Genomic DNA, 27,784 nt, shown 5'->3' on the forward strand with positions numbered 1-27,784 from the left:
CTGATCTCTTCTGCCAAAACATCAAGAGAGGAGTCTACCCCTGGCTCAGGAAAGGTCTCAGCCAGGAAACCCGACATCACATCCCAATCTAGATCCTTCCTCCCCAAGAGGTGTGAGTAAAAGGATCTGACGACCTCCAGGATCCCTGATCTGGACCGGTTCAGAGATCCCGTACTATCAACCAGTCCAGTCACGATCTTACTACTCACTGACATCTTACAGTTTCTGTAGGGGTCGGGCGAGCGGTACCTTCCGAAATCCCTCTCAAAAACTAAAGATGCGTGCCTATCATACTGACACCTCATGAGCAAGGCTTTCACTCTGGAGATCTCTTCTCTACTACCTCCAGTCGAGACGAGATGCTCGAGTTTCCTCCTCAGGCCCTGATACACACGATACCTATTCAGAGACCTGAGGCTCGAGAGCTGGCGGAAGAACCTCGCAACCCGCTTCTTGAATATCTCCCACCACTCTGACTTACTACTACATAGGCCCAGTAGAGGTACCTGACTCTGAAGAAAATCCTCAAAGGATTGTCTTACCTCTGCTTCTTCCAGGAGGGACGAATTCAGCCTCCAGTAACCTCTACCCATCCGGAGGGTCTCTGAAACATTCAGGGAAAACAAAATTAGACAGTGATCGGAGAACTCCACCTCAACCACGGACACTGCGGAAGAGACGGCTTCCTCCTTTAAATAAAACCTGTCTAATCTAGACCTGCAGCTACCTCGATGATAGGTGAAACCCACGTGGCCCGAGGGTGTCCGGATGTGGGCATCCTCTAGGCGAGCTTCCCTAACTATACTAATCAGGGCCATGCTATCATAAGCCAGCTTGTCTTTGGCGCCTCTCCTGTCCTGAGACCTCGTGATAGTGTTGAAGTCTCCACCAAAGATCACTTGCCGACTCGTAAAAAGAAAGGGCTTAATCCTCATAAAAAGGCTTTTACGGTCCCACTTAGTTTGTGGGGCATAGATGTTAATGAGCCTGAGCTCTTGCCCCTTCATGAGGACATCCAAGATCAGGCACCTCCCCATTTCTAACTCAATAACCCGTCTGCATTCTACAGGAGCGGTAAAAAGGACCGCCACCCCACTATACGGCTCAGCCGCAAGAGACCAGTGTGAAGGCCCATGCCTCCACTCTCGCTTGGCTTTTACTAGCAAGTCTTGGTCTGTCAACCTGGTCTCCTGCAAAAACAAAATGTCGGCGTTAATACGACCGAGAAAATCAAAGGCTGCAAATCTAGCCGTATCAGACTTAATGCTGGCACAGTTAATGGATGCCAGAGTCAATGGGGTGAGTGCCGCCATCATGGGTGATTGAGTTAAACAGCCTTACTTATTTACTTTTTCCCTTTCTTCTTACCCCCCTCCCCATCAGAGGATGACCCTTTGGACTTTTCTTTAATCCTTTTTAAGGATGTAGACAAATCCATCCCTGGATCCTCATCTCCAGACCCTGGGGCCACCTGACCTCCCGAGGAAACTGCCTCTGGAGAAGCAGGCTCGGCGCCCCCTGGAAGCTCCTCCACCTCCAAACCCCCTTCTCCAAGGGTCTGGTACCTATTGGATAGAACGATCAGAGGGGGGTTAGTCGGGTCTTCCTTAGACACATGGCCTGTAACACCAGAGGAGGATTTAGAGGAAGCACCAGACTTCCCTTGACCCTGCCTCCTTTTGCCACACTTAGGTCTTTGATCTTGCCCTTTCCCACCATCCTCATCCAAACTTTCATATTGGGAGGAACTTGAGGAAATGGCCCTCTTGGCTTCTTCCTTACGAAGTCTCCTTATCTCTTCGCCTAACTCGGTATCCCCCAGAGCCTCAGCTGTTCTCTCTGAGCCAGCGCCAGGAGCAGGACCACTGACTACTCCTGGCATCAGGGAACTTCCAAGGTCCCTGCTCCTTCTGCGCTTCTCCTCTCGCCTGAGCTTAGAGGGGCTCTTGTTTTTCACCTTCTTCACTGGCCCTGGTGCCCCTTCTCCTTTGCTGGTTCCCTCCCCAGGAGAGGCAATTTCAAGGCTCTCCCCATCCCGGGCGGCCACAGCATTGGAAAATGAGCGGGGACACCGGCTAAACGGGTGACCAAGGTCACCACACAGGTTACAGCGAATCCGGCCACAGCTGGCAGCCAGATGACCCTCCGCACCGCACAATGCACAAATCAGTTTAGTACAATTTGCGCTAAAGTGGGTGGGATCACCACACCTGTGGCACAGCTTCGGCTGCCCCTGGTAAAAGACTTGGATTCTGTCGCGACCCAAGAAAGCAGCCGATGGTATGTGTGTGACAGTGTTCCCTGAACGACGGAGACGGACGGAAAACGTCCAGGCCCCAGACCATATGCCATGCTCATCCAGATTTTTCTTGGGGACATCCGTCACTTCCCCAAACCTGCCTAGCCAGGTCATGATGTCATAACAAGAAAGTGACTCGTTACGTGTCAGAACGGTCACCTTCTTGACAGAACTCTGACGAGATACCGCCTTTACAGCGAAATCCCGCCACATGGGCTCATCCTTCACCAGCTCGTGATTAGACCAGAAGAGCTCAAGTCCCTCTGGCTTCACAAAGCTGATGTCGAATTCAGAGGTACCGTAGGGGTGGATCAGGGCAAAGATGTCATTCGCCCTGAATCTCATCTGGAAGAGAAGCTCCACCACCTTTGCCCTGGATGGGCACGCATCACTGCCTCTCCATACCAGAGGGACCACATTCCTACGGCCCACCTCCTGCCCATTTGTAGGGAGGGACCAGGTTACCTCCCCATTTTGCTCTCGGAAAGCCCCAAGCCCATGTCTTTCTATATAGAAGGACAGGTCGACCTCCCGCCCCTCTACTTGGAGCGTTCTATCCCCTTTACGCAAAGCCTCCAGGAGGCGTCGTTGTAAGTTACCTTCCCCAGGGTTTAGAGATGAGGATCCCCTAGGACCCCCAGCAGTGACATTTGCATAGCCCCTGGAAGGAGCGGCCACCGCTGGGGGGGCAGCCGGACCACCCCCACCCCCCACAGCAACATTAGCAGAAATAATATTTACATTTACAGAATCAGAACCAACAGGAGACACAACACTGGAAGTAATCTCCTCCTGCCTAGCTGTACTGGACTGACCCGGGTGTAATCTGGCTGGCTTTAGTATATTTCTGCTGCTGCTGCTGGCTGTCACACTGGCATCCCTGGCATCCTTGGGCTCATGGGACTTTGCAGCAGTCCTCCCTTTGGGAATTTTGGAGGAAGCTACTTTGTCACCGTGTTTGCCCTCAGCCTCAGCCAATACCCCTGCTTCAATTTCTTTAACAGCCAGCAGCATTGCTAGGTTGGTATCATCCGCACTATTGTCAAGTCCCTGCTCCTGCTGTACCAGTCCAGTAGCTGCTGAGGTGTTTTCATGTGAAACGCCAACAGTTTTTATGTTCTCTTTAGCTCCGCCCCCAACAGCCCCACCGCAGCACTGCAACTGAGTAGGGACAGGTACCGCGGATGAAGCTGCTGAGAGCGTCGCACCAGACGCCTGGACACTCCCCCCTCCGCCTGCAGAGGAGCATCTCTCAGCAACAGACCCGCTATGGGAGCCGCCCGCTCTCTTGTCTCCACTGCTGCCCGGCCGCCCGAGCTCCACACCAGCCCTTGGTGCCTGGGCACTCCCCTCCTTGCCTGCAGAGGAGTGCGGTACACCACCAAAGCCCCCTGGTTGGAGGCATGCCACCTTGTCCGCTACATTGTCCGGCCCCTCGGCCGTCCCTGCACTTGCACCAGCCTCACTACCTTGACAAGTGGGGCTGGCGCTCTCCGCCATCTTTACTGTTTTCTTCCCGGTTTTCTGGCCCCGCTTCACATTTGTAGAAGCAGGGACGGGCAGACCACTGGGGGCTGCTCCCTGAACTGACTTTGAAGTCGGCTCAGAGGGCGCAAAAGGAACATAAACAAGATTTACTTGCTGTGATGGTTTTCTTGGTATTTTCTTCTTTGCAATTTTGTCTTCTCCCAAGTCGTCTCCAAAACTGAAATTATCCAGGTGCACCGGTGACTCCATGCTGATAATTTGGGCCATCAGCGCACCTCCGCCATCCTCCTCCTCACCAGCACTTTCATCGGATGATGGTAACGCCACCTGTGCTGGAGGAATGCTGAATTGGGATGTGTTCACACTCTGTATTGGCTGTGATTCAGCTTCCACAGCTTCCCCACTTGCCGCCACAGAGACCTCAGCTGATTCAGCTTCCATGTCTTGCTCATCATCATCATCACTGCTCTCTTCATCCGCTGAGCAATCACTCTCATCCTCCTCTTTTTTGGGGGACTTCATTTTAGTAAACCTGTCCTCATTCAGCAGTTTTTCCCTGAAGACATCGCTGCCCTCCAGGATGGTCATCCTCTGCAGCTCCAGCTCTCTCACCTCCTGCTGCAGAGACTTCACTTTTGCTGTGAGTCCAGGCTTTTGCTTTTTTGGGGCTGAGCTGACTCTGTGTTTAGCAAACTTCAGGTCTTCTCTTAACCCCTTCAGTCTCTTTCCCAGCTGCTCATACTCTGCAAGCTTTGCAGCTATCCTGGTGCCATAGGTGGCTGCAGACTCCCTGGGCCCCCTGAGACCCCACTGCTCCACCACCTGACTCTCCTGGGAGCCCCTCCGTGCAGCTGCACCTGCACCCCGTCTTCCGCTCACCTTGCTTGCAGGCTTTTCCTCCACATTAGAAGCCTTGCGGCTTCCACCCGTCGCTGGAAGGGCTGGGTCCACATTGCTGCGAACCCTACTGGATCTTCTTACCCCTCCAGCCGGAGCGCTGGCCGGTAGCTTACACTCTACACCCCCCGCCGGCCTTGACCGGGAGGTGGAGGTCAGGGGATCCATGCTGAAGACTCTCCCAGGAAGCTGCCACCTTCCTGGGGAAGCAGGTGGTAAATCAGCCTCTCTCCTCCTGGAAGTCTGGAAGTGTGGAACTCAGCAGCAAACACAGACACACCCTGTAACCACACCCTCCAGAGCTGCACTCACTATTCTGCTGGTGAGGTCACTGTGTACATACATTACATTACTGATCCTGAGTTACATCCTGTATTATACTCCAGAGCTGCACTCACTATTCTGCTGGTGGGGTCACTGTATATACATTACATTACTGATCCTGAGTTACATCCTGTATTATACTCCACAGCTGCACTCACTATTCTGCTGGTGGGGTCGCTGTGTGACAGGCTTGCTCATGGAAAGTGACCTCTAAGCTGCATTATGTATAAACAAAACATTTTATGTAAATTATCCCCTCTAATACTTCTACAGAGAAGGAATCCGAGTCTCATCACTCCACAAAATCGATTTGTTTGCCAGTTGAGAACAATGGAGGAAACAATGTGACGTGTCAGGTTCACTGTCTGCGAATCCAAGGGAAACTAAATTGGCAAATAATGGTTCACTCCACTTATCCCTGCTGGGGGAGGGGGATATACAAAAATTATTTTGAGGAAGAAGAACACTGTATTCATAGAAAGTTTCCATGATACCCAATGATCACGGAGATAAATGGGTTTTCTATTACTGCAGAGAAATGAGTCGAACGTGTAAAGCGGCTTTTATAGCTAAAATTCTAAAATATTTTTATAGATTTTTTTCAAATACAATAATTATATCGGGGATGGATATATATATATCTCCTTGATATAATGATATACAGTATATATAAATAAATAAATATATGTATATATAAATGCCTTAGCACAGGGATGGGTTTTTTAAGCCCTGCAACAGCTGGAGGGCCAATGGTTCCACATCCTTTGCCTTAGCATGTACTGCATCAGTTTGTAACCTAAATACTGCCACCATGTGGTAGTATGACCCTATGACACACTGAGGAATTTAGATATGTGGGGTAATAAGGCAGGACTTGACATCTAATTGTTTACACTGTACAGGGAACTGTGGTCTGCACTCACCAGCCAGGTGTTGAGGAATAATGATTCCACTCCACTCCCTCACCAGTGTATCATAGAGCAGCCCCTGCTACACTCACAGTCAGCGCTTACACTGGAGCACTCTTTATCAAAGTACAAAACCAGCAGAGATCGGCTCCTGCTACACTCACAGACAGCGCTTACACTGGAGCACTCTATATCACAGTACAAAACCAGCAGAGAACAGCTCCTGCTTCACTCACAGTCAGTGCAGACATATGGAGTACTGTACAGCAATGTACAAACCAGCAGAGAGCAGCTCCTGCTACACTCACAGTCAGCACTTATATTGGAGAGCTCTATGTCAAACTACAAAACCAGCAGAGTGGCTCCTGCTACACTCACAGTCAGCGCTTACATTGGAGAGCTCTATATCAAAGTAAAAAAAAACAGCAGAGAGTGGCTCCTGCTACACTCACAGTCAGTGCATTCATTGGAGAGCTCTATATCAAAGTACAAAACCAGAAGAGAACGGCTCCTCCTACACTCACAGTCAGTGCCCATACAGCAATGTACAAAACCCAGCATAGAGTGAGCCGCTCTACACTGCTACACTCAGTCACTGCCCACACAGGAGCACTCTATTACAATATACAAACCAACAGAGAGTGACTCCTGCTACACTCACAGTCAGCACCCACACTGGAGCACTCTTCAGCAATATACCAAACCAACAGAAAGCGGCTCCTACTACACTCACAGTCAGCTTTCAAGAGTCAGGATGAAGATACACCAATTTTTTAAATCAGTGTTCCCCATGTGGCTCTCTAGTTGTTGCAAAACTACAACTCTCATCACGCCCTGACATCTGAAGGCTGCTGGATGAGGAGACTATGAGCAGGAAGGAGTTACTGGTAGTTTAAGGTAAAGGATACTATGTAGCTTCTTACTCTGTAACACGTTCTACTAAATGCATTAACCCTTTCTGCAGAGCTCTGGATGGTGAGTACCCTGAAAGGGAAGGGATGAACTGCAGATATGAGAGGTCTAATTAGGGAGAGGCCCTGGGGGGATGGGGGGTCTGGAGCTACATACTGTATCCTATGGCTTCTATATACACTCGTCAACATTGAAACTGCAATACCAAGAAGCAAAAGTTGTGGAATTATGGAAATCATAGGATGGGTAGACATGTTAATGATATGTAAATGATGGAAAAATGGAAACAAAATATTCAAAATATCTTGATTTATTCACAGACATACACTCGCTTACACACCTTAGCATAATATCAATGTGGTTATTAATGGTTGTCTGAGGAAAGTTCTGCCACGCTGAATGCACCTGGGCATGTAAATCATCAAGATCCGCTGTGAGCAGCTTCTTCTCCAATTGACGACCAACCACGTTCCAGACTTCTTGGATGGGAGAAAAGTGTGGAGGCCCTGCAGGCCGTGGTAGCAGGTCGAGGCCACTCAGGCTGCTCAGTGTCTCCTGGGACACGTTGGGGGCCGTACCACCAAATCAATGTAACTCCGAGCTGTTGGTGAACTTGGAACAAAGACTTGAGGGGTCCAGCTACCATACGTTAGGCCTCTCGACACCATAATCCCAGAGGCAGAACAACAGAGATGTCCCCTCATGAAGGCCTCTTCATGGTCTCCAGACCAATCTCCGGTTATCATTATGAGACAGAAGCAGGAGTCATCACTGAGGAGAATAGACCCAGCCTTCGCTGCCATCTTGCTCTGCACCATGATTGCTTGTAGGATGGTGGTGTGAGGCCAATGGATCCCCTGAGGCTGGACGTCTAGCTCGTAGCAAGCTAATGGGTTCCTCAACCACTGGGACTGAACAGTGCCGGATTCCTGTTTCCTATCTGCTGGAGTCTCTCAATTCAAGGATTTTTCTTTTCCTCGAAAAGTGGCAGTAAGTGAACAGGAGCTCAGGACCTGACATTTTATCATTTGCTGATCTAACCACACTTGCTACTTCCTAGATTTCCATAACTTTACGGCTCATCCTTCTTGATGCTGCAGTTGCAATGTTGAGGAGATTATAATAGAGGCGATGAACTCTGAGCCCCTTTAGTGCCCTTCTGTGCACCGGCCCCCATTCTGCACAATCGCCATTCATTGCTGCCACGGGGCTTTACATTGACAGACAGGTGCAAAATAGGCAGTAAACATCCTACGGGCACCAAGGGGGTACTGAACGGAAGGGTACTAAAGGGGCAAGGAAAGCATCAAGCCGTGATGCTCAGTAATTCTCTGCATGTAAAAAAAATAGCATCTAATAGAATAAAGATTGAATAAAACAAAGTAAAATTCCCACAGATCTTTATTTTTCCAGGAGTTTCATGTTGAACTTGAATGGTCCTTCCTGATTCTTTTCAACTTTGGCTCATCTGTCTCGCTGTCATGTTAATAGTGGTTGCCTAGGACACTGACCACTGTTATGAGCTATGATAGTGGTTGCTGGGCAGTGATGAGACTGGTGGTCGGGACCTGGTAAGTATGTTTTTACTATTCATATGATTCCCTCTGACATCTCACATGTGTTCTGCCAGTGGGAGACACAGCAGAGCGGAGGTCATTCAGCTTGGCACTGCCACCTCCTGTCCTTGATAGCCCTGTCCCGGAATCGAGGTAAGAGCGGGGCTGAGCTGAAAAAGGGGAGATGAGACAACCCCTATGAGTGGGATGAGCTGCAACACCAGATACAGCCACTACTGAATGTATGGAGCTGTGCCTTGTAGCAGGTGGAGAGGCTGCTGTGCTCTGTAGATCAGGTGATTGGTAAGATGATCGGTAGTTGGACCCCTCACCGATCACATAGTAATAGTCTGCCCTTAGGAGGGCCATTAATAAAATAATACCAGTATACAAGTGACAAAATCACCATTACAGATGAGCAAACCTTGAGCACACAAGGGTCCGTCCGAACCTGTGGGTACAGTGTTTGATTAGCGATAGCTGAAGAAGTTGGATGAAGCCCTAAGACTACCTGGAAAACAAGGACACAGCCATAAAAGAAATAGCTGTTATCGGAGTTGAGAGTTCATGTGTATGAGGGGATCAGAAGAATTGGCTTTTAGCCAAACCCAGTGGTCATGTATATAGGGGTATCAGCAGAGAGAGCTGTCAGACAGACATTCATGTGTGTGAGAAGAAGATCAGGATAGCTACCAGTCCAGATGAGGGGTCATGTGTATGATGGGATAGGAAAAGATAGAATTTGGCCAAGCCAAGTATTTATGTGTATGGAGCCATAGAGAGGTAACTGTCTGCTGACCTGAGGGTTCATGTGTAATGTGTATGGTGCCATAGAGAGGTAACTGTCTGCTGACCTGAGGGTTCATGTGTAATGTGTATGGTGCCATAGAGAGGTAACTGTCTGCTGACCTGAGGGTACATGTGTAATGTGTATGGTGCCATAGAGAGGTAACTGTCTGCTGACCTGAGGGTTCATGTGTAATGTGTATGGTGCCATAGAGAGGTAACTGTCTGCTGACCTGAGGGTACATGTGTAATGTGTATGGTGCCATAGAGAGGTAACTGTCTGCTGACCTGAGGGTACATGTGTAATGTGTATGGTGCCATAGAGAGGTAACTGTCTGCTGACCTGAGGGTACATGTGTATGGTGCCATAGAGAGGTAACTGTCTGCTGACCTGAGGGTACATGTGTAATGTGTATGGTGCTATAGAAAGGTAACTGTCTGCCGACCTGAGCGTTCATGTGTATGGGGGATAGAGAGATGTTGGCTGCTGGACAACCCTGTTAAAGGGGTACTCCATCGAAAATCTTTTTCCCAGTAATTGAAAAAGATTACAAAGTTATATAACTTTGTAATATGCTTCAATCACCTATCTGCCCCCCTTACCTATCTTTTCCCCCTCAATACCCCAACAGGAAGTGAAGTAAACTCATTCTTACCTAATGACTGTTGACCCCAGGCTGTTCTGTGGCAGCCATTTTGTGACAATGACATCATCAAGAGGGAGGCGGGTTTAAGCTCTGTTAGGCCAGCCTCCCTCTGTCAGATGACTCAGGCTGCTCAGCACTGATTGGCTGAACAAGATGTAAGCTATCTAAAAGTTTTACAGAGTCAGTTAGACATCGCAGGAGACAAAGTGCATCATGGGAAACCCCAAACCAGGAAGTGAAGAAACAATGAAGCCACCGACTGGAGCTTCAGGGACCTGCAAACAGCGGGAAATTCAAACGGAGTCAGGAGGCATAGTAAGTGGGAAAACTATGTTTATGACAGTGCCCCTTTAAACACAGTGAGGACTAAACTATAGTAAGTGCATTAATAGTGGACCTGATCCTCACATTTCTGGGAGTACCCAGGAAATCTTTTATTACTCCTTTATTAAGATAAGTTTTTCTAATAATAATACAAAAAAAACTGAAATGGTGACTGTACACAACAAATGACAAAGAGCAGCAACAAAAACAACAACGTAAACCGCAAGCTAAGAATTCCAATAAAAGGCAACAAGCTGAGAGAAATGATTTTAAGTATCAAAAAGTTGACAACTTAAGAATAAAATCCTCTGACGCTACGAGAAACCAAAGACTCCAAAGTCAACATTTATAATGATGAAAAATTGGGCAAGTAGGAATATAACGGGAAGGAAAGAAAAGAGAATTTAGGAAAATAAGACATAAGGAACGAGGCAAAGGAAAGATAAGAGGCGGCTAGCTGCTTACAAGTAAGAACATCATCTGATTCTGCTTCTAGAACACAAGTGGCAAACTAGCCGACCTCCAGCTGTGGCAAAACTTCTAGTCCCATCCAGGGCCGGCGTTAGGGGGGGGCAAGCAGGGCAAATGCCCAGGGCCCCCATCCCCCAGGGGCCCCCTCCCGCAGTTCCAGTAGGAGAGCGTCCTGCAGCGTCTGGGAGTGATCCCTGGCTGCTGCTATCAGGGGTCACGCAGAGGCTGCAGGACGCTGCTTGGTGTCTGCTCCGTGTGTGTAGCTCCCCCTCCCCCTCCCTCCAGCTCCTCTTACTGCACGTGACTTCCTCCTCTGGTGTGGAGCTGTCGGGACGATGGAGGAGAGGATAACAGCCTGCTGCATGGTACATGAGGGGGATTCACCACTACACCCAACATGCTAGACAGAGTAAGTATACTGTACATGTAGTGTGTAATGTGTATGAATGTAAGTGTATAATGGATGAATGTAGTGTGTGTTACATGTCCTGTGTATAGTGTATGGACTGGATGGTTTGTATCTGTATAATGTGTTTTCATGGATGTGTGAGTGTATATATATATATATATATATATATATATATATATATATATATATATATATATATATATATATATTAGTGTGTTTGTATTAGTACTGCTGACTCCCAAGTGTTGAGGTGAATAGACTGTGTATAGGAGCTGCAGCCATTCTCTGGCCTCATCAGTCCTATGTAATTGCTGCCGGTGACCACTGAGGCCGCTGATTGGCTGCAGCTCCTATGTATATAAGGTAATACGGTGTATTTTATTGAGAAAAATAATAAGGTGGTATTCAGTCCTTAGGTGGTGGTCACTGTATGCTGGTAATATTGGTCTGTATATAGTGTATATATAGTCATTACTGCCATAGATTGACTGCCACATAATGACACTATATACAGACCAATATTACCGCCATACAGTGACCACCACATAATGACTATATACACTATATACAGACCAATAGTACAGCCATAGAGTGATCGCCACATAATATTGGTCTGGATACAGAGTCATTATGCAGTGGTCAATCTATGGCGGTAATATTGGTCTGTATATAGTGTGTATATAGAGTTATGTGGCGGTCACTCTATGGCGGTAATATTGGTCTGTATAAAGTGTCATTATGCAGTGGTCACTCTTTGGCATTAATATTGTTCTGTATATAGTGTATATATAGTCATTACTGCAATAGATTGACTACCACATAATGACACTATATACAGACCAATATTACCGCCATACAGTGACCACCACATAATGACTCTATTTATACACTATATACAGACCAAAAGTACAGCCATAGAGTGACAGCCACATAATATTGGTCTGTATACAGTGTATTAAAGAGTCATTCATTATACAGTGGAAAGTCTATAGCGGTAATATTGGTCTGTATATAGTGTATATAGAGTCATTATGGGGCGGTCACTTTATGGTGGTAATATTGGTCTGTATATAGTGTATATATAGAGTCATTATGGGGCGGTCACTTTATGGTGGTAATATTGGCCTATATATAGTGTGTTTTCTTCAATAACGGTATGGAGGTAATATTTGGTCCTGATTATAGTGATTTTTTTATTTTATTTTTTTAAAGCAATTCATATAAATAGTTCTTGTGTTTATACCACTAGCGGCAGTCCTGGCATGTAGCGGCAGTCCTAGAATGTAGTGGCAGTCCTGGCATTTAGGGGCAGTCCCAGAATGTAGCGGCAGTCCTGACATGTAGCGGCAGTCCCAGAATGTAGGGGCAGTCCTGACATGTAGTGGCAGTCCCGGCATGTAGCGGCAGTCCCGGCATGTAGCGGCAGTCCCAGAATGTAGTGGCAGTCCTGACATGTAGGGGCAGTCCTGGCATATAGTGGCAGTCCTGGCATGTAGGGGCAGTCCTGGCATATAGCGGCAGTCCCGGCATGTAACCTTCTGAACTGAGTAAGGGGCCTAATACATGGAGCGAAAATAGTCCGAATCAGGACGCTATCGCTCTGTGAGGACACCGGGGAACATGATCAGGTAGTATATATCACAGACAAGGCCTGAGGGCACCGGGGAACGTGATCAGGTAGTATATATCACAGACAAGGCCTGAGGACACTGGGGAACATGATCAGGTAGTATATATCACAGACAAGGCCTGCGGACACTGGGGAACATGATCAGGTAGTATATATCACAGACAAGGCCTGAGGACACTGGGGAACGTGATCAGGTAGTATATATCTTTATTGTTTACTTTATACAGCAAGGATTGCACACACATCACTAATGATATACTGTATATATACACATAGGGGGAGATTTATCAAACATAGTGTAAAGTGAAACTGGCTCCGTTGCCCCTAGCAACCAATCAGATTCCACCTTTCATTACTCACATTCTAAGATGGTGGAATCTGATTTGTTGCTAGGGGCAACTGAGCCAATCTCCTCCATAGCTTTTGCTGCATCATAAAAGAGCCATGTAGTAGGCTCTCTAAGCGAGCTCCATTCTACCAGATTGGCGCTCACTTCTGCAGAATATCAGGCCGTGTAATACGGCCTTAAAAGTGGCCGTACACTTCCAATAACTGCTGGCTGAACAATCCTTCAGCTGACAATTATCTGTCCCATCCGGTCCCGTCCTCCCCATACACAGAAATTTGGCACATCTGAGTGTTTCTGTGTTCTCTATGAGAGGGGAAAGCCATAGCCATACAGATCTGATGGCGGCTTATCTCTCTGAGAACAAAGAGGTTGGGCGTTGATTTTCCATCAAGCTTGACCCCCTATGTCCACTGATATCATCTGTCAGAGGACTGTCCAGAGAGCCCCATACACCTTACGCTGATGGCCAAACCCACCAGGAGCAACAGGTACCACCAACAAAAGAGTAACATGTATGGGGACCTTAAATTGTTGCTAAAATATTTCAGCATTTGGGGCCCCACCTTCAACTTTGCCCAGGGCCACATCTAGTCTAAAACCGGCCCTGGTCCCATCATGCCTGGACAGCCAAAGCTTTAGCGTTGGCTGTCCAGGCATGATAGGAATTGTAGTTTGGCAACAGCTGGGGGCCTGCAAATTTGACACCTGTGTTCTAGGAAATCAAAAATACAGACGTCTTCCATTGTCGACTTTTCTTTTTACAACCAATCAATCTGACCAATCCATGTCGACTTGGGAATCCCAATGGAATTTTTAGTCTTGAAATAAAAAAAAATTGGTAGTGTGTATAGATCCTATTACAAAAACTGCTCATTTTTGTAAGATCCAACCCCATTCTCTTTATTCTTGAGGAAGGCAAATAGAGATGAAGTAGATCCTATGAACTCTTGTGGTATGTGTATCAGAGGAAGTTGGAGCTATGTCTCTAGGAGGTACCTGGAGTCTGCTAAGGCTGTGCCTTAAAAGTCATGTTTAAAGCTCAAGTGTCAAAGAGGTGTGGCCAAGCTGCAGCATGCATGCTTCCTCTCTCCCCCACAGCTCCCTGTCTTGAATGAGGTACAGGGCATATCAATAATTCAAAGTAGGGAGAGCATAGTGGCACTTACTTTAACATTGGCAACACATGGTAGAATCATAGCCTTGCTTTAGTAGGTTCTACAGCAGTGTTCCACAGGTGGTGCAAAAACTACAATTCCCATCATATCTGCAATATGTTGGGTACAGATTTGCACCAGATACAGCCACTACTGAATGTATGGTGCTGTTCCTTGTAGGAGGCGGAGAGGCTGCTGTGCGCTGTAGATCAGGTGATTGGTAAGATGATCGGTAGTTGGACCCCTCAGCGATCACATAGTAGGGGCCATTAATAAAAAATAACCCAACGCTGGCTGTCAGGGCATGATGGGAGTTTTATTCTGCAACAGTTGGCAGGTCACAGGTTTTGGATCCCTGATCTAAATGTGTCCGTCTTGGCGAGAAGACCCCTTTAAAAACCCTTTAATATTTTTCTATGTACTGTTGTAAATATTGTAATGATTGTGACTTCAAGAGGCTCGTCGAAGGAAAAATCTCTTTCATCCTACGAGACTTCTATGAAAGACATTAAAGAGGAGACCAGAAACAATAAAATATATTCAGCCTCGTTGGGAGAGAATTTAGCAGAATAAAGGCGGTATAATTACAGCGAGCGAGCGAGGCCGGCGGTGCCCCGAAACATCTTGTACTACCGAATAATAGAGACATTTTTCACCATTAGGACTGGAGCTTCAGTAAGAGCTATATTTTTCTTTGATTTTACAGGAAGGATTATTGGGGTCAGCTCTTTTTGTACCGACACGACAAAAATGACACAATTTTTTTTCCATTAACATAAAGGAAAAATATAATTATCATAGGTGCTTATTGGTTCATATAGAGCAGGGGGTAGGGAACCTTGGCTCTCAAGCTTTAGCTTTGGCTGTCCAGGCATGATGGAAGTTGTAGTTTTGCAACAGCTGGAAAGCCAAGGTTCCCTACCCCTGATATAGAGGATATAAGACCATGCGTGGCATCCAACAATATCATAGATGATTCCCAGATCTTGGAGGTTTCTGCAAGATGAGATAGGAAGCCAAGTGGATATGCCCATCGTAAAGCCAGTCAATGGAGAACTTCAGGCACAGGATCAGACGGTAGCCTGCTCTGGGGGAAAGTAAGGGGATCATAGTGGGGTCAGCTCTAGCTAATCATCAGAGGGGGTCTCAGGTTTTCCCAGTGGGTGAGGGCTGCATCTCAACTTCTTCAGCCACTGGTAATCAAATGTGGAACGATCGGATTTGAGCATGCTCAAGTTGCACTTATCTCTAGCGGTGACCATACTGTCATAAACAGGAGGAGGCTATGATGGTTTAGATGATCACAATGGATCACTTGGGTTCATGAACAGGGGGATGCAAAGAACAAGATGAAACTTTTTCAAAACTTTTGTCTTTATTAAAAAAATACATTTGCTTCAGTCTGAAAGACATTAAAATGTATAAAATATACAATAAAAAGCTAAATAAAAACACAATGACAAAGAATACAATGATATATAAATGAGAACAATATGGGATACGGTATATGGTACAACCATCGGCTGGTTAGGAGGAATTATTGACTAATTAAAATCCTGAAGCTGCTCAGAGAGCAAGAGGAAACAACAAATGAAAAAAGCCAAAAAATCCAATACAAAAAGCAGTCTTGTTACAACGCACCACTAAAGAGCTGGAATCTCAGGGCTGCATAGTGGGACTTCTCAATGCTTGGCAAGTATTATCATTTTTGCAACAGCAAGACACTCACTTCATATCCGAAAATTAATACTCCCCCCCCCCCCTTCCAGATCGATGGTCTGTGTCACACGTTGAATATTGAGTGTGCCCCACCTGAAGGGAGCTGGAGGCTAGACTTCTGACTTGACTGTGCAATGTGCATTATGGGTTAGATGTTACCACCGAGTTCGAAGCCTCGTTGGAGCTGGTGTAGCCGAGTTTCTTCAGGTCCTTGGTCACAACACTGAAGGAAAGAGTGAGGAATCCTTGCGAGCGGACCCTGGTGACTGCAAAGATACAGAAGAGTTGAGAAGTCAATATAAGACTGAGGCTAAACATGTTCTATAAAGCAGGTTCTATGGTAAAGTGACTGCACGCTGGGGTTGGGCTACTAGGACCACAATCATCAGCTGTTCTCTATAGTATTAGGCTGGATTCACGCTATTCTAATACAGATGCAAGGTTGTATATGTATAATGGCTGCAATTCTCAATTCGACTGGGATCAGTGATCTGTACTGAGCAACAGTATACATGCTATAAAGGTAGGCTATGTCCATTCCATAATGACTGTGTATATACCGTACATATAGTGGATGTCTCCAACCTGTGGCTGTGCAGCTCTTGTGAAACTACAACTCCCAGCATACGCTGTTCGGGCATGCTAGGTGTTGTAGATTCAGAACTGGGAGGTTGGAGACAAATGATACAGATAATGGAGGTGGTGTTAGAGGATATATTGTGTTTATAGCCGGCTCTATCTATTGTCAGCTTAGTGCTCAGTATCAAGAAGCCTCTGCCGGTATACGCAGCCAATTCTTCATTCTTCTCCACATGTCATCGCTGTACGTCTCCTGTCACAAAAACAGGACATCTGTTCTCATCTCCTAAATAAAGGAGAAAAAAGGCAAAGCCGAGCGTCTGATTGTGTCGACGTCAAATCTTATGTAAGATCGTCCCCCAGGAAAGGAAATAGAAGAGAAAATGATCCCTTAGTAGCCATCCCATTCTTTACTTCCTAAGACCTAATTCATCCTTCCAGAAAGCATGGGTGACGGCAATTCAGATGTTTTGGCTAATATCCAGCACTCCTAGAAATAGATTTAACTAAGAAAAAGCTGGACAGAATCCCCATCATCTATTATCAAGAGGGTCAGCATCATTGCTTTACATAGACGCCTATGGATCAACTCCTGGGTATCAGTTTCTATTAGCTGATAAAAACTGCTCTAGCACAGTGATGGCCAATGTTGTACGCCACTGTACAGACCAGGCAGGAATGGGTGATATGATGTTACTATGCTACCTACAGTTATACGGTCTGTACATAGAGCTGGATGAGTACAAGCAGAGGCCGAGCTCTAACCACAGAAAAGTCTCAGGATTGTTATTGGAAGCTGCATTACGAGCCTGTGAGTCAACGTGTGACAGATAACATTATGGGAAGATATGGAGGATTAGTTAACTGTCCCAATGTAGTCGTTGTGCCAGTCGCTTCTTGTGTAAATCAAGCTCAGGTCTATGACATCTGTTGTGGTCTCAAAGAATTCAAAAAATATCCCTCATTTCCAATATCTGGACAAGATCCACAGGAATCTCACAAGCAGCACATGTTCTAGAAGATCCTGTATAACAATATAACTACTATAAGGGTGCCTTCAAACCTAGCGACTCGCAGTGTAAATTACGCTGCGAGTCGGGTAGGCCCTGGCAGATCACTTTCACTACATACACACAGCGGTCTGAACGACCGCTGCGTGTATGTAATTCTGCCGGCCCCTTAACCCCTTCAGCTGCCGCCCGGCTCCCGCTCTGTATACCTGTATTACCTCTCCTCGCTGCACGGGTCCCAGAGTACTGCTCTCCCGCCCGGCCAATCAGTGTGTTGCCCTGCCGCAGCCACTGATTGGCCGGGCGGGAGAGCAGTACGCCGGGACCCCGTGCAGCGAGGAGAGGTAATACAGGTATACAGAGTGGGAGCCGGGCGGCAGCTGAAGGGGTTAAGGGGCCGGCAGAATTACATACACGCAGCGGTCGTTCAGACCGCTGCGTGTATGTAGTGAAGGTGATCTGCCAGGACCTACCCGACTCGCAGCGTAATTTACCCTAATACTACTTCCTATATACAAGAATATAGCTACTATAATACTGCTCCTATATACAAGAATATAATATACTATAATACTGCTCCTATGTACAAGAATATAACTACTATAATACTGCCTCCTATGTACAAGAATATAACTACTATAATACTGCTCCTATATACAAGAATATAACTACTATAATACTGCTCCTATATACAAGAATATAACTACTATAATACTGCTCCTATATACAAGAATATAACTACTATAATACTGCTCCTATATACAAGAATATAACTACTATAATACTGCCCCTATATACAAGAATATAACTACTATAATACTGCCCCTATATACAAGAATATAACTACTATAATACTGCTCCTATATACAAGAATATAACTACTATAATACTGCCCCTATATACAAGAATATAACTACTATAATACTGCCCCTATATACAAGAATATAACTACTATAATCCAAACGAAGAGAACAGAGCTTGCACTCACCAGAAGATCGCTGCAAATCAATCAATTTATTTAGTCTTGACAGACGTGTGGGGAGGGGGAGTGAAAGCAGGGGCGTCCTGATGGCTACAGACTGTTTCCCGTGGCTAACCACGCATCTTCCAGCCTGAGGACTGAATAAATGGATTGATTTGCAGCGATCTTGTGGTGAGTGCAAGCTCTGTTCTCTTCGTTTGGATTTCATTTACTCTGTTATAAGCTTTTTGCACCTCCATGCTGCTCTCCATTGCCTAGATTCCTCACGTGCATGATCCTAGCTCATGGGTATACAGCAGACACTATACGGACTTTGGTGCTAACTCAGAACTGTTCTACAAATTGATAACTACTATAATACTGCTCCTATACACAAGAATATAACTACTATAACATATTCAATGAAGAGAAAAAATAGATGATCACACATTTAAAAATGCTTATGAATGCCCATCTGCTTTTCAGCAACATTTAAATTCTAACATGAGGAGTTAGTTACATGTTGATCATAGTGCATAAGCCCACACACCACGTCAAGGTTCCTGATAAAGTGTGGGTCCCTAACTTAAAAATGGGGCAGCCATACATGGCGACCACCACCGCAACAGCCCAACGGGAGGGAGCAGCCCAGTTACCCAGCAGCCCCAGTGGTGCCGGACATAGCCCCCGGCTTTGGGCCGCACTACGTGCAGACAGAGCGCCACCTAAGCAATGGCCCCAACAATGGAGACAAACACCATAAAAAACAAGGAGAAGTAGATGGAACTACTATACTAAGTGGTGTACTCTTTTCAGACAGTAGAGCAAGAGATGTTTCCTATGGGGATTTGCTACTGCACTGGACAGTTCCTGACATGGACAGAGGTGGCAGCAGAGAGCACTGTGTCAGACTGGAAAGAATACATCACTTCCTGCAGGACATACAGCAGCTGATAAGTATGGGAAGACTTGAGATTATTTAATATAAGTAATTTACAAATCTCTGCCACTTTCTGGTACCTGTTCATTTGAAAGATATTTTCTTTTGTTGAACTACCGCTTTAAGATAGATGCTCCTGCCAGTGGATCTCTAGTGACGTTCATTTGGGGGCAGTCTCTGGTTGCCGTCTGCTCAGTTCACCATCTGTGGTGGGTGAGCGATGCTGCTGTAAATGACTTAGCAGCATGATGTGCCAATAAAGAAAAAAAATAGTTGCGTAATTAGCGACTTGTATAATTCTCTTCTAATGAAGCTTTATGCTGCGCTGTGCTCGCCACTAATGGATTACATAAATTTTCAGTCTTTGTACGTCCAGTGGACACTCTATAGGTGAAGGTGACCTTCCTCCCGTACAGGGAGGAGATAATTACCAAATCATTCTGTTCTCGGTGACTTCTTAAAGGAAGAGGAAAACAGCAGGTCAAGACTAAAGGGGGCACCGCCACATCCTGAGACCATAAAGACACATAGCGCATATTATAGGTTATTTATAAGATTTTATATTTAAAATATAGAAATGTTTTTATACAGATCTCTTTTTGTAGTTCCTTTTAGCCCCTTCATGTTCCCCCAAACACCCTTCATATACAGAAATAGGTATGTTTGGGATTTTCTGTTGATATGCAAAAAAGTGCTCCACACCGATGAGGGGCAACACCCCGAAACAGCTGTCTCTGGATGGATACCTGGCCTTGGTTTTTCCCTTGTCATTACATTGACTAATAGGGCCACTTAATATGGTGGTTTTGGTGGTTTCCTTACAGGAGCCGGCTGCTAGTGAAAGCGCTCAAGGCAGTGAAATCCAAGGTGCATTGCCCCCTGGGAAACATGAATATGCAAAAGAGGAGCCAGTGGAGCCTCATTAAAGAGTCTCAAAACACAGGAATAGCAAGATATCCCTCCGGGAAGGACCCAGCCAAGGGGTGTCTCCTGTAAGGAAACCACCAAAACCTACTAGGATTTGCTCCCACCTAGCCAGAATCCTGCTCCACACTGATGAGGAGCAACACCCCAAAACAGCTGTCTGCGGATGGATACCTGCCTTGGTTTATCCTTTGTCATTACATTGACTTATAGGGCAACTTAATATGGTTGTTTCGGTGGTTTTTCCTGGCTGGGTCCTTCCTGGAGGGATATCTGGCTAGGCCTGTGTTTCGAGACTCTTTAATGAGGCTCTGCTCCACACTGATGAGGGGCAACACCCCGAAACAGCTGTATGTGGATAGTTACCTGGCCTTGGTTTTTCCCTTGTCATTGCATTGACTTAAAGGCCCACTTAATGTGGTGGTTTTGGTGGTTTCGTTACAGGAGCCACTCCTTGGCTGGCTCCTTCCCGGAGGGATATCTGGCTAGTCCTGTGTTTCGAGACTCTTTGATGAGGCTCCACAGGCTATTCTTTTGCATATTCATACTATCTGGATAGTAAGAACTCTACCTAGTAGTACAATTGGTATTGTGGGTGTATTGCGAGTGCACTACTTGGTTGGCACCGGAAAACCAATAAATATATGTATTTTTAGTAGGCTTTCTAGCATACTCCCTTAGAACAGCTAAATCATAACTCTTTAGTATTGCGTAGATCAATATATAATATATATTGATCTACGCAATACTAAAGAGTTATGATTTAGCCGTTCTAAAGGGGGTATGCTAGAGAGCCTACTAAAAATACATATATTTTTTGCATATTCATGTTTCCCAGGGGGCAATGCACCTAGGATTTCACTGCATTGAGAACTTTCACTAGCAGCGTTGTCGTTTGACTGGTCTCCCTGAGATCAGCGATCTGTTTCTCTTATGGCTCTACAGAAAGTAAAACGAATCCCAAAATGTTCTTCACCTATATAAACAACAAAAGACTTAAAACCGAAAATGTTGGTCCCCTCAAAAATAATCTGGGTGTAATGGTGGAGGGGGAAGAGGAAAAGGCCAATCTACTAAATACATTCTTCTCTACTGTATTCACAGAGGAGAATCCCATAACAGACGAAACGACTAGGGATAATATAAATCCTCCCATAAATCTCACCTGCCTAACACAACAAGAAGTGGGGAGACGCCTTAAAAACATTAAAATCCATAAGTCACCGGGCCCAAAAGGTATCCATCCTAGAGTTTTGCAAGAATTAAATACTGTGTTGGACAGACAGTTATTCCTATTATTTAAAGATTCTATTACGACAGGGATTGTTCCACAGGACTGGCGCATAGCTAATGTGGTAGAAATATTCAAGAAAAGGGTCAAGGAGTGACCCTGGAAACTACAGGCCCGTAAGTCTAACATCTATAGTAGGTAAAGTATTTGAGGGGTTTGTAAGAGATGCTATATAGTATCTTAATGAAAATAATCTTATGACGCAGCACCAGCATGGATTTATGAGGGATCGGTCCTGTCAGACTAATCTGATCGGCTTCTATGAAGAGGTAAGTTATAGACTGGACCTGGGGGAGGCTGTGGATGTTGTGTATCTGGACTTTTCAAAGGCATTTGATACTGTGCCGCATGAAAGGTTGGTCTACAAAATGAGGATGCTGGGACTTGGGGAAAACGTATGCAAATAGGTAAGTAACTGGTTGTGTGATAGAAAAAAAGAGGGTGGTCATTGATGGAACATATTCAGATTGGGTTTTAGTTACTAGTGGGGTACCACAGGGGTCAGTGTTGGGTCCACTTCTTTTTAATATTTTTATTAATGATCTTGTAGAGGGGCTACAGAGTAGAATCTCCATTTTTGCAGATGATACTAAATTGGGTAAAGTAATCAGTACAGAGGAGGATAATATCATATTACAGAGGGATTTGGAGAAGCTAGAGGCTTGGGCAGAGAAATGGCAAATTAAGTTTAATGTGGATAAATGTAAGGTTATGCATTTGGGCCATAGACATAATAAGTACAGTTATGTGCTAAATAGTAAAACACTGGGTAAAACTACTTCCGAAAAGGACCTGGGGGTATTGGTGGACAGTAAACTCAACTTTAGTGATCAGTGCCAGGCAGCAGCTGCCAAGGCTAATAAAATAATGGGATGCATCAAAAGAGGTATAGATGCTAAAGATGAGAACATAGCTTTGCCTCTTTATAAATCACACCGGGCACCGGTATATAAGAAGGACATAGGTGAATTGGAGCGGGTGCAGAGGAGGGCCACAAAAGTCATTAACGGAATGGGTGGGTTACAGTACCAGGACAGGTTATCACGCTTGGGGTTATTTACACTAGAAAAAAGACGTCTTAGGGGCGATCTGATCACAATGTACAAATATATGAATGGACGGTACAGAGATCTTTGTAGTGGTCTTTTTACTCCTAGGTCTGTAACCATGACAAGGGGGCATCCTCTACGTCTAGAGGAAAGAAGATTTCATCATCAGCATGGACGCGGGTTCTTTACTGTACGAGCGGTAAGACTGTGGAACTCTCTGCCACATGAGGTTGTTATGGCTGATTCGTTAAATAAGTTCAAGGGAGGCCTGGATGCTTTTCTTGACCAATATAATATCACAAGTTATGGGCATTAGATTTCCGGTGATACGTTGATCCAGGGATTGTTCTGGTTGCCATTGCAGTCGGGGGGGGGGGGGGGGGGGAGTTTTCTCCCTGTGGTGGGACGGTTGTCATCTGCCTCATAGGGGTTTTTGCCTTCCCTGGATCAACACAGTAGGATTTTCCTAGGTTTAACCTGATGGACTCTTGTCTTCTTTCAACCTTATTTACTATGTTACTATATTACTAGGCATTGCTCCCACCTAGCCAAAATCCTGCTCCACACTGATGAAGGGCAACACCTCAAAACAGCTGCAGGTGGATGGATACCTGGGCCTTGGTTTTTTCCCTGGTCATTACACTGACTTATAGGGCCACTTAATATGGTGGTTTTGGTGGTTTCCCTACAGGAGCCACCTCTTTGCTGGGTCCTTCCTAGAGGGATATGTCCTTTGGAATCACCTTTGCTACATGCTAGGGTGGACTCTTTATGCTTCTGCCTGGACTCTTTGGACTTTGGTTTCAGGGTTCCTCAGTGTACAAAGAACTGCTGGACCCCATTTTCCTTAACCCCTGTGTCACTTCTTTCTCTCTCTCTCTCCTTGTTCTTATTGCTGGTGAATGATTCAAGTAGAGTTTTTGGGGCCTGGTGGTTTAGTATGTTTGATACTACACTATGCTGTTGTCTCCCATCTACTGGATACCTATGTGGACCTTTCCTTTGATGTGTCCATTGCCCAGTGTCACGATAACCAGGAATCACCATGTTGCAATACCTGCTCACGCGACCCCTCACTCATACAAGTCAATAGGGAAGCACTGCGACCCACAGGCTGCAGAAAGTCTATCCTGGATAGATTTTTTTAAAGCAGCAAGCTCACAGGGCAACCCCATTCACTTGTATGAATGAAGGGGTGACAAGACCAGGCTGTGTGACTGGGAATAGCAGTTTAGCCCCAGCCTTGCTGCTCCTCTGAAGAGTCACTGTGCCTATGACACTTTAGAGTGGCAGTAAAAAGTTGCTGCCCACTTTGCAGGTCTCCTTTCATCTGGGAAGACTTTCTGTAAGACGTTGGAGTTGTCCGTGAGGATTTTCTACTCATTTGTAAAGTTAGTCACTGATGTTGGGAAGTGGCATGGCTCACAATCTCCATGCCGGTTCACCCCAAAGATGTTGGATAGGGTTGAGGTCAGGATTCTCTGTGACCAGCCAAGTTCTCCCCCCAACCTCCCTATATAAACCTCACCGTCATGCCGGGACAGATGAGGGCTACTCCTAAGCTGTTCCCACAATGATGGAAGCGACAATCATCCACAATGTCTTGGTATACTAAAGCATTTCCCCTTCAATTGAAGTAAGGAGCCAAGGCCAATGCCTAAGCACACCCCCATAGCACTATCCCTCCGCCACCAGACTATACAGCTGCCATAATGCAGCTGGGCAGGTAGCGTTCCCTGGCATCGATCACACAGGATTGACTCTCCATTATCCCGCACTTGATCTCCGGTGGTCCCAGCGATCAATCAGACCCCCAGTGATCATACACTGAATCCCTATCCTATAAAGGGAGGATAAGTACCGTTATTAGGTCAACCCCTTTAACATGTGTACTATCGAAAAAAAAGAGACGGTCCTCAATGTTACACTTAGTTACAGGAATAATTTAGATCCAGTCCCCAATTTGCAATTATACTGTCGGAGCCTTGCTGCGTAAATATGTTTAATTCTTCTTCTACAAAGGTAATTCATCCATTTTGGTAGTGTCAGCAGCATAAGGTGCGATATCTAACAAGTGCTTAAAAATAATCAGACAAAAATGAATAATTTATAGGCGACAAATGCATCCAGAATGTGACTCCCAGAGCTGAACCAGATCCCAGTATTAATAAGGAATACAGAGAACTCCTGAACAAGGGCCATGCCATCTGTGCTGTTTAGGTGCACCCACAGATTCCAAGCTCATGACGCGTCTCATAGGCCCTATCCACACATTATGCTCTGGAAGTTGTTACGTATGCATCTTTCCTGAACTGTATCCAAAAGAGCAGGGATGGGGAACCTTCGACTTTCCAGCTGTTGCAAAAGTACAATTCCCATCATGCCTGGACAGCCAAAGCTTTGACTTACCATTGGAAAACCCCTTTTATTTAACCCCTTGCCGCAAAATGACGTTTGGGGAACGTCATGTAAAACAAGTAGTTCCCGCAACATGACGTTCCCTAAACGTCATGGCTTCCCTGCCTCCCCCCGCTGTCCCTAACGGTGATCGGGCAGCGGGAGGAGGCTATGTCACACAGCATCCTCCCGCTGCCTCTGCCTGGAGGGGTGCCGCGCTCCCCGCGGGCAGTTAGCCCCATAAACGCCGCGGTCAATGCGACTGCAGCGTCTATGGGGAGATTCGGTGTCCTCCTGCCGATCGGGCGGCGGGAGGAGGCTGCAGCACGTTGCCTCCTCCCGCCGCCACTTCTTCTATGTCCCCCGGCCCCCTTCCCCAGTCCTCCGATACCAGCGGATCGCCACTATTACCGTTATAGCGGCGATCCGCCGGTAACGGGTATTACCACCGCTGCCGCCAACAGCTTTCATCTCCCCCCACCGTGAATCCAGGGATGAAAATGAATAAATGATCAAAGCCCCATGCTCTCTGCCACCGGAGGTAGCGGAGAGCACGGGGCAGTGATCGGGGACCCCCCCGTGTGGTCCCGGTACAGGTGATCAGCGGTATATACTATATACCGCTGATCGCCTGTTCCCAGTGCAAAGAAGCCCCTTTTATTCCCTGTCACCATAAATGATTGGTGACAGGGGATAAAAAGTGATACTGTGCCCCCCCCCCCCCCCCCCAAGTCGCCCCCCACCCCCCTACCCCTATATTTTACCTGATCCTGGAGCTCCTTCCTCCTCGACGGCCAGGCTGGTTGTGAAGTGCGCAAGCAAAATCTGAATTAAAAAAGCTAATAGGCGCTCCCTTCCTTCTGAGCCCTCCTGTGTGCCCATACAGTGGTTTACGCCCACATCTGGGGTACCATTGTACTCAGGAGAACCTGCGTTACAAAATTTACAGTCTTTTTTTTCTCATGTTCCTTTTCAAAATTAGAAACTTTAATCTAAACGTATACATTATTGGAAAATTTTCATTTTCCAATTTTTTACGGCCTAATGGTGAATACTTTCCTCAAGCCCCTGTAGTGTCAAAATGCTCATTATACCCCTAGATTAATTCTTTAAGGTGTCTAGTTTCCAAAATGGGGTCACTTATGGGGGTTTCCAGTATACAAGCCTCCTAAATCCACTTAAAAAAAAGAACTGGTCCCTAAAAAAAATCAGTTTTAGAAACTTTCACAAAAATGTGATCATTTGCTAATAAATTTCTAAGCCCCATAACACCCTAAAAAAGTAAAATATGTTTACCAAATTATGCCAGAATAAAGAGGACATATTGGTAATGTGATTTAGTAACTAATTTATGTGCTATGACTTCCTTTTTTTAGAAGCAGAGAATTTCAAAGTTCATAAAATGCTAATTTCTCATATTTTTCATGATATTTTGATGTTTTTCACAAAAAATACACAACGTAGTGACCAAATTTTGCCAATAATATAAAGTGCCATATGTGACGGAAAACAATCTCAGAATCGCTAGCATATGTTAAAGCATCACTGAGCTATAAGCGCATAAAGTGAGACAGGTCAGATTTTGAAAAATGGGCTTGGTCATTAAGGCCAAAACAGGCTTTAGAGACAAGGGGTTAAAGGGGTTGTACACCTTTAAAGTGCCAGAGATTTGTAATTTACTTCTATTAAAAAATCTCAAGCCTTCCAGTACTTATCAGCTGCTGTATGCCCAGCAGGAAGTTGTATTATTTCCAGTCTGGAGAGCAGGAGGTTTTCTATGGGGATTTGCTACTGCTCTGGACAGTTCCTGACATGGACAGAGTAGGCAACAGAGAGCACTGTGTCAGACTGGAGAGAATACACCACTTCCTGCAGGACACACAGCAGCTGATAAGTACTGGAAGACTTAAGATTTTTTAATAGAAGTGAATTACAAATCTCTGGCACTTTATGGCACCAGTTGATTTGAAAGAAAAAAAAAATTGGTGAACAACCCCTTTAAGAATAAAGTAAGGAACAGCCTTACCTTCTCGGCCATCCCCTTGGGCCACAACTTTGGGGTCTGTCAATTCTGGCCGATGACCTGTGAGCCAGCTGTAAAAGAAATACAAAGACATGTTATACAGGCAGACTCTGGCAGCAGCTCATCTCCCTGAAGAACAAAAGGATCGGATACTTTATTTAGACAGACTCTGGCATAGATTTATCTCCCCTATGAACAATCAATTGGTTATGACTACTCTAAGCAGACTCTTCTAGTGGCCTTTCTCCTTTTAGAAGAAAAAGACTGTTTATGACTGCTACAAAGGTCGTATTAGATGGCCTGATGTGTGGGGATTTTGCTAGATCGTTGCTTGCTTACATGGCTTATAAAGCTCAATAATCACACTGGCAGGGCGGCATGGACATGGTTAGTGATATCCATGCAGCTCTTGCCTTAATCAGCCGTTGGCGGGGCACCAGCTATTGCACAGGAAGGTGTTTTTAAAGGGAATCTGTCACTAAGTTTATGGTGCCCAAATGAGGGCAGCATAAACTAGTGATATAAATGCAGAACAGATCGGTGTATTACTTACATCATTTTGTTCAGCCGTTCTCCTAATATGCAGGAGAATAGAATTCTTGCCACACCCCTCCACCTGCTGATTGACAGCTGACTGCCTATACACAGCATGGATAGATAACTGCCAATCAGCAAACAGTGGGCGGAGTTTTCTGCTTCTCATAAATATCCAGGACTACTGAGCTCACGCACATAAC

General features: G+C 45.7%; 1 protein-coding gene across 4 annotated transcripts in view; it reads right to left on the minus strand.

Annotated features, from left to right (window-relative positions):
• B9D1 (B9 domain containing 1) overlaps positions 1-27,784 on the minus strand; it is a 67,147-nt gene that overhangs the window by 11,633 nt on the left and 27,730 nt on the right. For 2 of the 4 annotated variants that reach the window (XM_069982128.1, XM_069982129.1), the window contains exon 6: positions 15,533-16,139. In XM_069982128.1, the coding sequence (XP_069838229.1) occupies positions 16,015-16,139 (125 nt within the window). In that variant the 3' untranslated portion in view covers positions 15,533-16,014. Of the gene's footprint in view, positions 1-15,532; positions 16,140-27,050; positions 27,119-27,784 lie in introns of those variants that run through there. The other 2 variants (XM_069982127.1, XR_011364467.1) reach the window with 2 other exon arrangements.

Source organism: Dendropsophus ebraccatus, chromosome 9 (assembly GCF_027789765.1).
Source record: "Dendropsophus ebraccatus isolate aDenEbr1 chromosome 9, aDenEbr1.pat, whole genome shotgun sequence".
In the NCBI taxonomy this organism is placed as follows: Eukaryota; Metazoa; Chordata; class Amphibia; order Anura; family Hylidae; genus Dendropsophus; species Dendropsophus ebraccatus.